At 49.1% G+C, this 15,666-nt stretch overlaps 5 protein-coding genes across 5 annotated transcripts; 2 read left to right on the plus strand and 3 right to left on the minus strand.

Annotated features, from left to right (window-relative positions):
- Positions 1-199: 199 nt before the first annotated feature.
- ANOM_009883 (electron transfer flavoprotein subunit alpha/FixB family protein) lies at positions 200-1,500 on the minus strand. Its single transcript, XM_015555139.1, has 3 exons — positions 1,126-1,500; positions 880-1,048; positions 200-812 (listed from the first exon to the last, which is right to left on the minus strand). The coding sequence occupies exons 1-3, from the start codon at positions 1,417-1,419 to the stop codon at positions 232-234; spliced, it is 1,044 nt and encodes a 347-aa protein (XP_015403351.1). The 5' UTR covers positions 1,420-1,500; the 3' UTR covers positions 200-231.
- A 397-nt stretch (positions 1,501-1,897) lies between these two features.
- Positions 1,898-3,202, minus strand: ANOM_009884 (uncharacterized protein; the record flags this gene model as incomplete). The annotated part of the gene is made up of 2 exons (XM_015555140.1): positions 3,090-3,202; positions 1,898-3,019 (listed from the first exon to the last, which is right to left on the minus strand). The coding sequence occupies exons 1-2, from the start codon at positions 3,156-3,158 to the stop codon at positions 1,898-1,900; spliced, it is 1,191 nt and encodes a 396-aa protein (XP_015403354.1). The 5' UTR covers positions 3,159-3,202.
- Positions 3,203-8,256: 5,054 nt separating this feature from the next.
- Positions 8,257-9,629, plus strand: sun1 (SUN family protein UTH1; the record flags this gene model as incomplete). The annotated part of the gene is made up of 3 exons (XM_015555141.1): positions 8,257-9,088; positions 9,147-9,523; positions 9,588-9,629. The coding sequence occupies 3 exons, from the start codon at positions 8,257-8,259 to the stop codon at positions 9,627-9,629; spliced, it is 1,251 nt and encodes a 416-aa protein (XP_015403355.1).
- Positions 9,630-11,562: 1,933 nt separating this feature from the next.
- Positions 11,563-13,333, plus strand: fhdA (putative transcription factor Tos4; the record flags this gene model as incomplete). The annotated part of the gene is made up of 3 exons (XM_015555142.1): positions 11,563-12,708; positions 12,914-13,075; positions 13,128-13,333. 3 exons carry the CDS (start codon positions 11,563-11,565, stop codon positions 13,191-13,193), a joined length of 1,374 nt encoding a protein of 457 aa, XP_015403352.1. The 3' UTR covers positions 13,194-13,333.
- Positions 13,334-13,948: 615 nt separating this feature from the next.
- Positions 13,949-14,349, minus strand: ANOM_009887 (uncharacterized protein; the record flags this gene model as incomplete). The annotated part of the gene is made up of 2 exons (XM_015555143.1): positions 13,949-14,144; positions 14,192-14,349. Coding segments are annotated over 2 exons (354 nt in total), but the record flags the coding sequence as incomplete, so codon positions are not given.
- Between the last annotated feature and the right edge of the window lie 1,317 nt (positions 14,350-15,666).

The raw sequence follows: 15,666 nt of genomic DNA on the forward strand, positions 1-15,666 counted from the left end.
TGCCCGTATGGTTAACAGTGTAGAGCCCCAGCCCTGGAGCACGTCACCGATGCGTTGAACACAATGGTTTACTCACGAAGATCGATACAGGTATAGCGTCTTGTAACTAGGAGTCTAATTGCAATTTCCTAGTGCTAACAATGGATGGTATACTTTATAATTGACTCCGCCCTAGAAGCTCGCATGAGACAAAAAGAAATCATGATACAAGAACAAAAGCGATAAGCCAAACTAAGCCTGGCTCTTCAACTTTTCGGTCAACTCAGGTACTTTCTCGAAAAGATCGCCGACAAGGCCGACATCCGCAACCTGGAAGATGGGAGCATCGGGGTCCTTGTTGATAGCAGCAATAACCTTGCTGTCCTTCATACCAGCAAGATGCTGGATAGCACCGGAGATACCAGCGCAGAGATACAGCTGAGGCGCAACATTCTTGCCCGTCTGACCAACCTGTAGACTGTTATCAGCGAAGCCACTGTCAACAGCGGCACGGGAAGCGCCAATGGCAGCTCCGAGCGTATCGGCCAAAGGCACCATCACCCGGTCGAATTCCTCCTTCGACTTCAAGCCACGGCCACCGGACACAACACGGGATGCGGTACCCAGGTCGGGGCGCTCAGACTTGGCAAGTTCCTCAGAAACCCACTCGGTCTGGGCGGGTGCCTTGGGGTCAACTCCCTCAACGACCTCCGCGGAGCCACCCTCGGTCTCAACACCCTGGAAAGCAGTGCCTCTGACGGTGAGGACCTTGATGGGGTCGCTCGACTGAACAGTGAGGATGGCGTTTCCAGCGTAGATAGGGCGGACGAAAGCTGCGTCAATCATCAGCACATATGACTCATCGAAAATGTCGGCTTCTTCAGCCTTCCTTATACGTACTGTCCTCGCTCTCAATTCCGGTGATATCGGATACCTGCTGAACATCCAGCAAAGCTGCCACACGAGGCAGAAGACTCTTTCCGAAAGCGGAGTGGCCGCCAATGATGTGGGTGTATTCGCCTTTCTTGATGTTCTCAACGAGAAGAGGAGCGTAGTTCTCGGCCAGGCCCTAGTTTTCCATTCCCGTTAGATCCTGCCGATACCGTAATTTCATGGCTCTTAAAACCATTTGTAGCGACCTCGTACCTTCTCATAAGCCTCGCTGTCCACGGCCACTACCTTATCCAGACCCTTAATCTTAGCTGCCTCCGCAGCCGAGGTTCCCTTGACGCCGTTTCCAGCCACGAAGGCAGTGACGGGCCCTCCTAGCTTCTGCGCAGCTGCAATCGCAGAGAGCGATGAGGTCTGGAGCTTGCCATCACGCTGTTCAAGGACGGCCAAGGTGGAGAGAAGGCGGGCGAGTGCAGACTGGTTAAAGGCCCGCGGAGCGAGTTGCGAGCGGGCGGCGCGAAGGGCCGAATGTCTTGCGATCGGGATCATGATGGTATATATTGGAGTGAGTTATGAGAACCTGCTCTGAGCTCTTGTCGGGCTGCCAACAAGTACTAGTAGGTGCAACTGCATAATAGTTGAAGTTCTGCCGACGCTTTTGGCGGGCGGGTGGTTATCGTCGGTCCGCCAAGCACCCGCCGATCCTCGGAGAGCTCGGTTAACTGAGGGCGGTGTCCTCTGCAAAAGTGCATAACATGTGCCTCTGCAAGGCTAGCTACGGAGGATCCATGTTGACCATCGTCATTGATAAGGATACCTTATACCATTGCATTGCTGGAAATTTTCTAATTACAGAGCGAAAATCAAAGCACAGTAGCAACAATAAACTTTTTTTCTTCAAAGGGTATTGCAAACACGCCCTATTGTCTAAATCATAAAATCGACACACGTGATATCGGTACGCCGCCGGAGAACCTATAGTTGCAATTGACAAATATAATCCATATAACACCATAGAAGTAGTATATTATGAGGTCGACTTTCTCTTCTTCTTTCCACCTTTCGTAGCGGATTCTGTCGTCTTTGCAACGTTGCCATCCTCCAGGGCCTTAGCCTTCTGCTTCTGAAGCTTCTCTTTCCTGGCAGCAGCGTCCTCGTCCTCATCGGCAGCCTTGGGTTTCTTGGACTTCTTATTGCCCTCCAGCAGCTTCTCATCCTCTGCATTCTGCTTGCGCTTCTTATTCTTGGCGCCTTCGAGTGCCTTCGCATCAGCATCCGCGACGTCTTCAGCCACGTCACCCTCCTCAACCCACAATTCATTGGCTAGCCAGATCGGCATGGCCATAGTAGTGGCGCCCTTGATGTGAAGGGCCTTGATGTTCCTCCAGCCCTTCGTAATGAACTTATCAGTTAAACCCTGAACAACAGCATCGACATTCTCAGACAGCTGCTCTGGGGTAAACTTGGATGAACCAATGCGAATGGAGGCGGTAGTGGCGGGAGCAAGCTGGACAGGCGCGGAGTGGAGCGCCTTCTCGATCTCCTTAGCGACAACGGCGGGGGAAGCGAAAGCGCTATCTTCTTCCTTCGACTTCTGCTTTGGATCCTTCTTCACCCTCTTGCCATCTTTTTTCTCAACCTTGGCGATAGAAATAGGAATAGGCCGCTTGCTAGACTTGTAGAAGATTTTTCCAAGGGTATTGACCAAGCGCAAAATGATCCGGTCATCCGCCAGAAAGACATCGTGCTCGGACAGGAGTTGTCGCCGACTCTCAAAGCTTTGATATCTGGCCTTCAACTTGGAGTAGCCGATAACCCGGTCAATTCGGGAAGTGAGGTGTTCGGGGAAAGAAGGATCGGTAACAATGTTCTTGACCGAGCGCTGAGGGTCGGCGGTGATGAGGCAGACGCTAAGGTTCGAAGAGTCATTCAAGGAGTGTGGGACGGTAATCTTGCCGGGCTTCAGACGGTTCTTGTCGACAACGTGCTTCTTGGTGGTGACCACGAGCCAGACAGCCTCGTTGTTGAGTGGGGTTTCATCGTCGGACTCGTCGTTGTCTCCAATAAGAGTCTTCTTGGTCGCCGACTTCTCCTTTTCAACCTGTTTCGATTTGATGTGTCGCAAAAGCGCAGAAGAAGCTTTGGAAACCTGCAGCCGTATCGTGAGCTACTGAGATCATATTTGACATTGGTCACGCGGGGCAATATTGGTTACATACCTGGCTCTTCTCGAGTTGGTAGGGGGACCCGGAGGCCACCTTAGTAGTGACCGCTGTTGAGGACACCATTTTTGCTAATTTGTGTCGATTGCTGCAGATTTCGACTCGTCTCGAATTCTGCGATAATGGAGAATCAAAAAAATTCACGGGAAGGCGGTGGGCAAATTTGTCCGGTCTTGGCATCGACCTGGATCGATGATTAGTCATTCATGCTCTCAATGCGGCAGCAGTCAGCCACCAGGTCTACTCTTCATGATCGTCGCTCTAGTTTGAAACGTTCGTTGGAATGTGTCATTCTATATGATAGACATAAGCCAATGTGTATTCTGTGCCCTTGATTACAATTTGAGTTGGGATTGATCGGAGTCCCGGTGTTGACAGTGAGACGAAAAAGAAATTAATTAACTAGGCAGCTGGTCTGCTAAGCTTGTAGTACAAGTAAATCAGGTGTCAGGAGTAAAAAGATTGAGAGGGAAAGAGAGGGAATGTCTCGGACACAGCTCTCAAGCATGCATTGGAATAGAGTCGCTGTTGCCTAGTATTGTCGTCCAAGGTGTACGTGGAGCCCCGAAGCTCGGCCTGTTGACTCCATGAAGGGGAAGATATTAAACCCCATCCTCTGAATACTCCGCATTTCATGGGCGACTGATTTTATAGGGCAGAACAGTCCGTGTAGCCGAAATTATATATCTCCATTCAGTTATACACAATCATGCGTCATGGTTGGATATCAATGCCGAGCTTCTAGGCATGATACGGCCCCTTATGTGGGGGGTGCACGTCAAGCTGATGTGTTTGACAATTGATTTTTTCGCTCAATGGGCTGACACTTTCGGAGACTGCCATGATACATACTTGAGAGCAGATAGAAACTGTAACAACGAGAGAGAGAGAAACAAAAAAGGCCCTAGTAAAATACGTTGAAACCAACGGGAAGATAACAGTATACCGTTTTTAGTGTAGTGTACTCCGTAAAGGTGTAGTGCGCCAAATCCCCACTACAGGCCACCCAATATCCATGGTTCGACCGAGCAGAGTGTATGGAGTCAAGGGCACTAGGAAAAACAATCAATTATCAGATGCAGAGTGTTGCACATTATACGAAGTCTAGCCGGTAAATACCCCTGACGACTGATAGCTTCCCTGGTGCCCCACGGGACGAGATGGAGTACGTAACAACGGAAGATAAAGCCACGCAAGTGTGATGCCATTCGCAAACTCTTCGCATGGACTACGTACTATAGGATCACTCCAGAGTTCGAACCGGTGGGAACCAAGATGTCGTCGCTAGTAACATTGAACATGACGCATACGTACGCTCTAAAATTTAATAGGAGAGTGTCGGCACATGGCCATCGCGATAACCATGCTGGGGATGAGAAGGAAAATTCTCCTTAAACCAATTTTTATTGTTCCATATTTTGCCAAATTGACTAGCGAGACTAGCAAAGTAAAATTGTTGCGACGATGGATACGTGCACGCCTTAGTTTGCTCCGTAGGGAAAAGGACGATTCCTCGGAGAAAAGCGGTTTTGAGCAAAGAAGATTAAACAACGCTTGTATCTCACTTTATCAAGGGCCAAGCGGCTTGCATTGGGGGTTTTCAACAGGATCTCCGGCTCACTGTGCGCACCCTGCCGTGTATGTACGATGTGTAACTGTCGAGTGGACACACAACTGGTCTAGAGTGAAGGAGAGGCATTTATTCGGCGAGTCTATTGATCTTCGTCTCCACGGCCAGGTCTTAGCACTTACTTGGCACTACACCGACGTTTTTAGCAAAGGCATGCAATACCTCCGTACGGCGAACGCGATTTTCTCTATCATACGATCAAGCCATTATAGGATGAATTGACGATAGCCTCGGTAGACCCGCGAAATTAGCTATCGAATTTGCCCATGGGTTCGTTGCATGGTCTTTATCTTGAATGGATGTATGTAATCCCATTATAAAGGCTAAGGATGCGGCTTCCTATACCTGAGAGAAAATCGTGGCTGTGTGGCTGTTGGGTGACAGCTGGAAATCACGTCATGAAGAATTTAAGCTGTCCTGTTGACTACTGCAATCAATCAGGATATCGATGCCGTGGCGCTGCAAAGAATGATATAAGAATGCTACACAGTACAAACTCCGGGCCACATGGTTTAAGGGTGGGATCTGCAGGTACGCTCCGACATATATAGGTCGATGGCAAGTAGTTCGCTGCTTAGCAGCTGATCACGAATATCACTAATGGATGGACATGGCTATGTAAATCCTTGTGCCATGCAGCATTTAGTCAGATATAGATAATAATTATAACTAATTACATGATCCTAGTGAGAAGTATGTAGTGTCTGAGTTGCAGGATCTGAAGGTACTCCTAGTTCCAGCAAGGGCATAAGTGAGTCGCATACTATGGACATTTTTGTTCTGCAAGGCACTGCGATCGTTCTTTGTATGTACTTATGTTATTTACCCTGCAGGAACTATCCGAAATCCCAGGCACTTTTATGCGGCTGGGCATCCTCGAGAACACAAGTAATATCCGACTGTAGGAGACATTCCTACATAGGTATTTGTTTTGTTTTACATTATATCAGATGAAATCACACTGCATTTCGGTAAGCCCTAGCCCTTGTTGCATCATGTGAGATTGGTCAGGTATCTGAAACAATCGTGCAAAATCTTCTATGCCTGTAAAGTGTACAGTATGTACAGGGTTGTACAGAAGAAAGGATGTGTGATGTGTTCATGCGGGGTCCGTTTGAAAGATGATGATACTCATCTTAGCTCAGCTTCGTGATTTGGTAATTGCCAACACCCTTTTGCTTGTGTTGTAAAATTAATCGGGTGGCTGACAGCGCACCATGCAGTGTAGTTTTTGCGTAGTAAAAAGGAAAACAATGATAGTAATAAATAGCAAAACAGTCCATTAATGCGTTATCGCAAGGGGGTCCTCAGTGTCTGGATCTTGGTAACTGGAGATGTTCATCATGAAGAAACGGTAGATGCTCCGCAACGGTCTCTAAGTCTACTTAGTCTATTTGGAATGCGTTGGAAGCGGAGGATCCCCTATCGCTCTTTTTTTATTTTTATTTTTATTTCTTTTTTAACCTTTCCATCCCAATCGTTGCATGGAAGATGATCTGGAAGTCTGCATTGAACGCCGATCCCAGTGGACTCTCTGCCGCGCCAGAGTGGTAATGGTGCGTACAATGCGTACATATATTACTACTAGTAGTAAGACGGGTACGGCTACCCCGACGGCTATTAATACATACTCCGCTATAACATGCGGTCGAGGCTGGTCGGATTCACTGGGTGAGTAAAAAGCAAAAGAATTATGATAGAAAGAGCGCCGATTTCTGACACCCAAGTCTGCCCCTTAATGGGTCAGTCACGGGCACGTTGCGCTACCGTACGGCCGTGCAGTAGGCAGAATCAAGATCATGGCCGAAGCAAACACTCGGGATATTATTGGTGTTCGATTGTTGCGTCCTTTTGGGGTGACTCATTGGTTAATAATGAATAATGAATAATGGAAAAAGAATTAGCAAAATAGATAACACTCCATATTCGGTGCTCTTCTTCTTCTTCCTAACCATGGAAGGTCGATAGGTAAAAAGGTACCTCAGCCTTGAGGGGCTCCTTCAGGAAGTGCTAATAATACCGGCGGCCCCCGAATGCAACCAAACATAACGATCGGACATGAGACATTCCCTGGGTGTTCGAATTTTGTGGCAATCGTTCGGGACCTCTGCTCGCAGGTGATTGGTGTACCTGACTGAGGGGAAAGTCAATTTTCCACCAGCCAATGCCTCTGTGACCGTGCTGATTGGCTAGACCGGGCCCAGAGTAATTTCGGCAACCGCCAAACAGTGCATTCAGGAACAGGAAACTCCTAAACATGAAAAGGAAGGTCTAAGGGGGGAAAAAAAAGGACAAATGAACCACGATTTTGCATGGCGGCCTTTTGATGTGGTATTGGAGAGGTTCCAGACAAGTTCTAGGGAGGAGAGAGGTATTGAAATGGACAATACTAGTCAGGTACTGAAAATTCGTTGGAGTTTAGTCAATTAGTCAAGTAACCAACACAATTCTAGGCGGCTGTGGACACGTCTTCCTCGGCGTCCCCCACTTGCAAAGGCCGCCATTCTCAGAGGCTCTGATGATGGCCGTGGATGATGCCTTGGGCCAATTCCTGTGGTGTTTCCACCCCCCTATTCCTCGTATATCCACTCTACATGTTGTGGGAGGCCGGTTCGACTGTAGATGCGTACCTATATCAGGACGGTATGGTACGTACGGTACGGTAACACTCCTAAACAACAACTCTAAATACAGTGTCATGAGTCTTGGAAGTGGAACCCCTATTATTATTATGGTGACTATTGCCTCTCTCTCTTTGTCTGTCTGCCCATCACTGACAGTGCCACACGCGCACACACACACTCTCTTTAGTTTAGTTTAGTTCCCCCTGGAAGGGTCTGCACGTCTTGTCCCTCTTTTTAGCCCCTGGGCGACTGACCGACGAAGTTTAATTCTCTCTTTTCATCTCCCTCCCAACTCCCTCTGCTCCTCGCGATCCTCCACATTTTACTCCTCCTCCCCCAGAGCGTTTCATTTCTTCCGCTTTCGCCTGTTGACCTGTTGAAGTTTCCCATCCGACCAGAGAGACTTGTTTCTCTCTCGCACACTCATTTGGAAACCTCGTCCGTGATTCGCTCCTTGGACACTCTCATAATTCACTTCGTGCCTCTATAAGATCTACAGCCACAGCACTTCTGCAACTTCGACTTCTGTACAGACCGTGATCGAGGCGCGCACCGGGTTTTGCTGTATCGTTGAGGTATGTATCCTCATCATGAGAAATTGATGGGCAATCCCTCCAACTTGCTTCTCGCCTGGGACTATTGTCATTGTTCGCCATGGTGCTCGGAACGTTTGGCGGCTATGGGCTGTGCTACCAATGTCGCATTCTGACCTACTGCCGTCGTCAACATCTCTATGTTGTATGGCAGCATGCGTGGATCAACGACATGACGCGCGATTTGTTCACATGTGACTCGGCAATTGGCTCATGGATATGCGCAAGCTAACTAGTGTTCTTGATCGAAATAGTCCAAACCTGAAACCAACTATTGAAGGACTTTGTGGTTGAACTTCCGACTTGACACAAACGCGATGAAGTTCAACTCTGTTGCTCTTACCTTAGCGACGGCTGGGTCCCTCGTGGCCGGTCAGCATCACAACGCCCACCGTCATCACCACAAGCGTACCGTTGAGACTCAGCTCGTCGAGGCCGGCGGCGCCACTGTTGTCCAGTACGAATATCAAGGCCAGGTGGTCTCCAGCGAGTTTGTGTGCACTGGTATCCGAAAGGGAGAGCTCAAGTACAAAGACGGTCAACCCGCCGTTGATGCCTGCCAGTCTAGCGCTCCTGCCTCATCCTCTTCCTCTACCGCGGCTGCTGTGCCCACCGAAGCTCCAGCTCAGTTCGTGGAGACTTCCTCCTCCGCCACTCCAGCTTCGTCCTCCAGCACCTCTGCAACCTCTTCGTCCGCTGCTTCCTCGAGCACCCCCACGAAGTCGAGCAGCTCTGGTGCTAAGGGCGTGGATTCCGACTTCCCCGATGGTGAGATTGACTGCGGTACTTTCCCATCTGACTATGGTGCCGTCGCTCTTGACTACCTGGATCTCGGTGGCTGGTCTGGTATTCAGTATGTCAGCCTCGCTGGCAAGTTTGTGAGCGACATTGTCACTGCTGTTACTGGTGACAAATGTACTTCTGGAGCCATGTGCTCGTACGCTTGTCCCGCTGGTTATCAGAAGTCTCAGTGGCCCTCCACTCAGGGCGCCACCGGCCAGTCCGTTGGTGGCCTCGAATGTAAGGCTGGCAAGCTCTACCTTACTAACCCCACCCTGTCCAAGAAGCTTTGCATTGAGGGTGTTGGCGGTGTTCATGCTCAGAACAACCTCGGCGAGGAGATTGCCATTTGCCGTACTGACTACCCTGGTAAGCTTATTCATGAAGGCATGGCGGTATAGGAATCATTTCTCATCGTTGCGTCTAGGTACCGAAGCTGAGACCATCCCTCTCGCCCTTGGCGACAATGAGCTTCAGCCCCTGACTTGCCCTGACGGCAACACCTACTTCAAGTGGCAGGGCAAGGTTACCTCCGCTCAGTACTATGTCAACCCCAAGGGTACCAGCACGAAGGAGGGCTGCCAGTGGGGTGACGGCTCCAAGCCTATTGGTAACTGGGCTCCCATTAACCTTGGTGTCGGTGAGAACAATGGCAAGTGGCTTTCTATTTTCCAGAACAGCCCCACTACCTCCGAGAAGCTTGACTTCAACATTAAGATCCAGGGTGACAACCTCAGCGGATCTTGTAAATACGAGAACGGCAAGTTCACCTCTGAAACCGGCAGCAATGACTCTGGTTGCACTGTAAGATCCCGTTCCTTATCTTTCCACTCGAGGTATCCTCACTCACATGGTTATCCAATGACAGGTTGAAGTTATGTCTGGCGAAGCTACCTTCGTCTTCTATTAAATACCCTGACGATGCTGCATCGCTGCAAACGGGCACATCCGCTACGTGACTTGGCCACCATCAACCGGCTCGACTGGCCTGGGTAAATAGATCGCCGGCTCCTTTCATGCCATGTTCGTCTTCATGATCTGAAGTCCAGTTGCTTGCTTTCTTCTGTGTATCTTAGTATATTACATTATGTGACTTAGGAGTTGCTCTTTCTTGTCACGCTTTACCGCCTTTACCACTTGGTAGAGACGATTGTGGTTAGATATTTCTTTCTCTAGTGCCAAGTAACTGATGGTGGTTTTTATATTTGTACATGCTTATTACGCCAGAATGGTTAACATTTTCATTATGATGATTCCATAAAATAGCGGAGTTTTCGTGGCGTAGACTGGCTGAAATCACGGAGTATGTACCATAAATCTTTGAATATTCCAGACGGACTCTCTGAGCACTGTACGGAGTAGCGTGGTCCAGACTAACATAAGAAATGACCTCTACAGTGCAAGCCCTTCATCACTTGGTTTCGCTTGCTGTTATTGAATTCTACTCCTTTGGCTAGGGATTACTGTGTTCGATGAGAAGGATGTAGGGGAGAACCATGCACGATGGCAGGGAGGAGGGCGAAATGTACTTGGCACGCTGTCTCGATTCCTCGAATCGACGATGGCCACACATTTGTGAAACTTTGCTGTAAACAACTGCAGTCCAATTTAACTTCTGCTCTTGTAATTTGCTCCATTTTGAAGTACACCTTTATCTGTTTTATCTCTAATTTAAGTGGGCTGTTGTGACGGTCGGTGAGCACTTCCAGTTTGAATTGCAGCATGGAAACGCGAAGGCTGGGCGTCGTGATTATCAAGATATTCGTACCGAGTCAGTCGCGTGCATACTTAGGGCACGACTCCGTTACATATGTTTCAAGTAATGATAGTACCGAGTAGTAAGATAAGTTTTCCCCTTTAGCGTTGCAGGCGAGACGCGTATGTAGGGTCTACGCTTTACCGTGAGGGAATATCTTGGAAAGGGAATGCCCATGAAAAGGTCCAAGGCTTGCAACATTGCGAATTACGCCATAGGTGATTGATTGAACCAGTTTTTTTATCCCGCGGAACCCCTCCTTCAAATTCTTCTGTACGTATTTTGCAATCGTAGTAGTAGCCTCATACTCCACCGGCCAAGGTCCTGTCACCACCACCGTGCATCGTGCCGTCCAATGAGATGGGCGAAAACCCTGCAAGCTGCACATGGCCTTTGCTATTCTCGGCAAAAGTCACTGCAGGTGTTAACCACGTGATTTGGCGCGAGTCACGGGACTGGACCCGAAGAACGCGGAGCACATGACTCTAGACGCGGGGACGCGCCTTTCTGCCTCGGGCATCTATCTAGAAAACGACGGGGGTCCAGAGAGCTATAGCTCATGAGGTGTTTGCTGGAATCGTCTCCTGTCCAATTTTGAGATTTGCTTGTCTGAAAAATCCGGCATAGAGATGCAGTGCAAAACAGAGTTCAAAATGGCCAGACTCTGAGGCTGCGCGACGTCCGTGGTGGAGCTCCCAGACCCTCGCCGGCGCCTATCGAACGCGTCTCGGGCTGTAAGCGTGCATTTCCGCGCTGGACGAGAGACGCTCCGTTCCGGTAGGCATTCCACCACACACTATCCCTCACTCACCCTTTTCTTTAATGCTCTTCATTCTTTTGTAGGCCAATTCTGTGCCTCCCAACCACCTGACTTCGTTCTGGGAGAAGAATTGACGTCCAATCTCTTGCGGTTACACGTCTCATTCATCTCTTCTTTTTCTACCTGCCTTTCTTGTCTCTCGACTCGTCCTCTATAGAAATAGCCCCTACCCGGCCTCGACGCGACCTCGAATTGAATTTTGTCCACCTTAGACTTATTCAAGGTTATTGAAAACTTGCTAACTATCTGGGAGACGCCTCTCACATCATGGAGTCTTCTCCTCCAAGGAGCAGTTCGACTGCTTCTGTGGCAGGTGTGAAGCGTCCAGCGACCTTGTTACCTGCCTTTGAGCCATTGAGTTCTTCGCCTTCTCTTCCTCGACCCCAGAAGCGTGTAGCTCGCGATGATCATGGGATTGTGTCAACATATCCAACTCCTGTTCCGACGTCATCGACCCATATCATGTCCTCCTCACCCCCTCGAATGGCGTCGCGTCGACCCTTGACATCATCAAATTCCGAACGAACTCCTCTGTCTGCTGTACCGACCATGATGCTCCCGGAGACTGGGGAGCCTCTTCTCATGGGCAGATCCAGTGCATCTTGCCATCATCAACTCGCTGCCAACCGAATGATTTCGAGGGTTCACGTCAAGGCTACCTATAAGCCTGCACCTAATCCCTTCGATCGTGATAGAGTTGAGATAATGTGCATGGGTTGGAACGGAATCAAGCTTCATTGCCAGGGGAAAACGTATGACTTGGCCAAGGGAAAGACTTTCACGTCCGATATCAAAGATGCAGATATCATGATTGATGTCCATGATGCACGTGTTTTGGTCCAATGGCCGCGAAATGAACGAAAGGACTACGCATCTACCGATTCGGAGCAGACCTGGGAAGAGGCTACCCCACGACGCAACAGGCAGTCTCGTCGAAGCTTGCACGACAGTCCTAACGTGGAACGCCAGCGCTTGGCTTCCCCTGTCTCGCCTTCTCCTGCAATCAAGTCACTAATTCCACCATCCTCGCCACTGTACACTCCAACACGTGCAAGAAACGCCGTGGTTGTTTATGAGGACGAACCGTCTCCCGTCCGCCGTAAAAGCTCAGGAGATGCTTTGCTGTCTGAAGTGACCCTTAAGTCTACCTCCAGTGAAGGGGACCTTTTGCAGAGCTCGCAGTCGAGTGACCTGAGTGATCTCAGTAAGCCTGATGATTTGTCGGACCACGATGAAGAGAATGACCCCATCGTTCATTCTTTTGGGCCTTTTGGAGACAATATCTTGCCCCGCATGGCTTCTTTCACTGCTGATGGGTCACCACTGCGCCCGTCGCGTCCTCGTAACCAGCACCATGCTGAACCGCTTCGCCCTGCTCACTCTCCTAGACAATTAGCTAAGCCGGCCGAGAGGGTAGATCTTGCACTAAGCAGGCCACTTGATGAGAGCTTTGAGAGAGTTCAGAATCATGCCATCAATCAACTGGCCTTTTCTCGCCTTTCTTCAACGCCCTTCTCGACAATTTTGAATAACCTCCCACCCTCTTTGGAGGCGGGATACACATTCAAGGGAAGGACCTACACGGGATGAGATTCGTGTCATCATTGACACCACGAAGTGTATTGGAAAGGTCGCAAGGGAAGGGAAGGATGCTGCAGGGAAGCCGCTCGAGAGTGAATACTACTATGTTCCCGACTATGATGATGACACGATGCGACGAGAAGCTGTGGTGCATGATCTCAGGAAGCCAGGTCTTCGGAGCTGCCGAAAGCAACACAAGGTATGCTTGCATGATAACAAGGACTTGTTGATATATGGCTAATCTTTAGCAGCAATACTTCTGGCGTAAGCAAAATGAATCAAGTGACTGGAGGCAAGCTACCTTCACTCGAGGATGACCCACAAAAACTCTCTGGACGGTTCTTGTTCTTAGTACATAGTTGCAATGACTCTTTTCTTCTCTCTCTGTTTTTTTCCTTCTGGACTCGCATAGCGTGGCGTGGCATACCCTGTCTGGTTTTTGTTCTATGAAGGTGTACGACGAACGGTGAATATTTTTCTTTTGCACGCGTTGCCTCATGCTTCTTACGTTGAGCGCCCGAGGTACTGTGCTGTTGTCCCATGGGACGTCCACACTCATTCCACGGTTGATTATCCTGATCCCATGTTAGTTCTGGTCTGTACTGGAGTTATTGTATCGACAGTGATGACCTTGTTTTTCTGTTTGTGGAGGCGCCGTCTATTGACATGCCTGTATGACTTGATCTGGATTCTTATCCTGCCAGTGACATGCTGGTGTATTGTATTCCACCCACTTTGGACACAGTTATGATGTATGTTAACAGAGTTTCTTTATCGACACAAAATATCTAGTTCGTTTTAATTTTAGACCTTAGATGCACTCGGAAAGCCCTGCTTGTCTCTGTTAATTTGTCCAGGCACCACTTCCAAGACACACAGCACATCCTCTTTCAGATACTCCACATCGTCGATGCCTACAATTAACTGAATCAAATCATCATAGACCTCACCCTCTTCGCGCACTTCTCAAGACGTCGCCTTATGTGTCTCAGTCGCAGGGACATCGCTTCACCACCTACGCTAACGCGATACTACTTAACCGCAACACCGCGCTGCAGATGGCCAAAGTTACCTGGATAACTAGCAGACTGTTGAGGGTTTCGGCCTGGATACGGGCATTGCGAGCCGCAGCAAGAGCCCGCAGATGCATGGTTTTCCCGCCGCGGTGCGCAAGCCAACAAGAAAAGGGACCGGGGACAGTGCCCATTGCGTTCTGGCTGAATGACAAGGCCTTGCATACATCCGGATTACCGATATCGCCCCCATAACTTAGTTCAAGTAAAACAGGGGAATGCCACCATGTCTATTGATATACCTCTTGGCAGCATGTAGCCGGATGTCTGCACCACGCATCAAAGGCTTTTGGATATAGGATGATGAGAACGTGTTGTTAGCTGGGTCTAGCAATTGTGGATGGCGGAGAGTGAGTAGGAGGTCGTGGCTAGGGAGACCTCCGTCGTTTATGTTAGACATGCGTTATAGCATGGGAGGTGGAGAGGGTATATTGACTGGTTCTATTAGGGCTTCCGTGATAGGCAAGCCGGAGTCTGCCGGATCGAACGGCGTGAGTCTCAGAACCGTCCAGTTTGGAGATGCTGATTGATATTGAACGGTTTTGATGACTATGTCTATGGGAGTGCATATATTTAACTGCTTAGAAGTTTAAGTAATCGTGTAAAGCCGGTACTTGAAATGACTGTACAATGGCTCATGGACAGCAGAATGGTCTCTATCAATGTCCCGAATGGGTAATAATTAGGGCGCACCTGATGGACGTCTACACCGCAACACAGCTGACAAACCCAACGTGGGGACCAACCTGTTCTTATTTACCAGAAGTATCTAGCAGCCCAAGTACGAGGCTTGCTTCAGTGACTCGAGATCTGTATCTTCAAAAGTTGTCTTATCCAGACTTGCTGGCCAAAATACCAAGTTTCTCAAAATAACACCCAGAAGACAGCAAGAACGAAGACGTACAGCCCATCAACACTAAATATGGTATCCCTAGATGATATACCCGTTGATATCCTGCACCGTCTAGTCCAGGTCAGTCAATCAGTCCCCACAACCAAACGGAACCATGCCAAATACACAGATATCTAACTGCGAAAACTAAGCTATGCACCAAGAATGACCTTGTCAATCTCCGACTCATCAATCGAAGATTTTCCACTTTCTTGACACCTTATATGGACAGGTACCTTGTCCACGAGATCCGCCGTAAAACCAGATACCATCTCCATGGAGCTGTATCAACAAGCTGTCCCACCAAGGCGCTACTCCCCAGGCTCTTATGCGCCGGAGCACCAGTCGACCAACAGAAATACAATGGTGAAGCGGCCCTCCATACCGCAGTGCGCCAGAATAACCTCAACAGTGTCCGACAGTTACTGCAAGCGGGGGCAACGGTCGATGTACCGGATCGGCATATATGGACGCCGTTGCACCTGGCTTCTCGGTACGGATATGTAGATATTCTGAGACTTTTTCTTGAATCCGGCGCCGACGTCAATAGACAGGGATTCCATGGATGGACAGCGATACATTATGCTGTGAGGGAAGAACATGCAGATTGTGTGGAGTTACTTCTAGAGTATGGGGCTGACGAGCGGGTGTGTGATAATGATGGGCGGAGGGTTAGAGAGGGTCTAAGATATGGTGTTGAGCCACTTTATGCCAAGGTCTAGGCGAAGGGGCAGCAATTGATGGATATCAAATATCTACCTCTCCGTTTGAAATACACCATGGTGAATCATAGCAAAGAACACTATGTAGATTTCTTGACATACA

This window comes from Aspergillus nomiae, assembly GCF_001204775.2.
Source record: "Aspergillus nomiae NRRL 13137 chromosome Unknown contig00346, whole genome shotgun sequence".
Classification (NCBI taxonomy): domain Eukaryota; kingdom Fungi; phylum Ascomycota; class Eurotiomycetes; order Eurotiales; family Aspergillaceae; genus Aspergillus; species Aspergillus nomiae.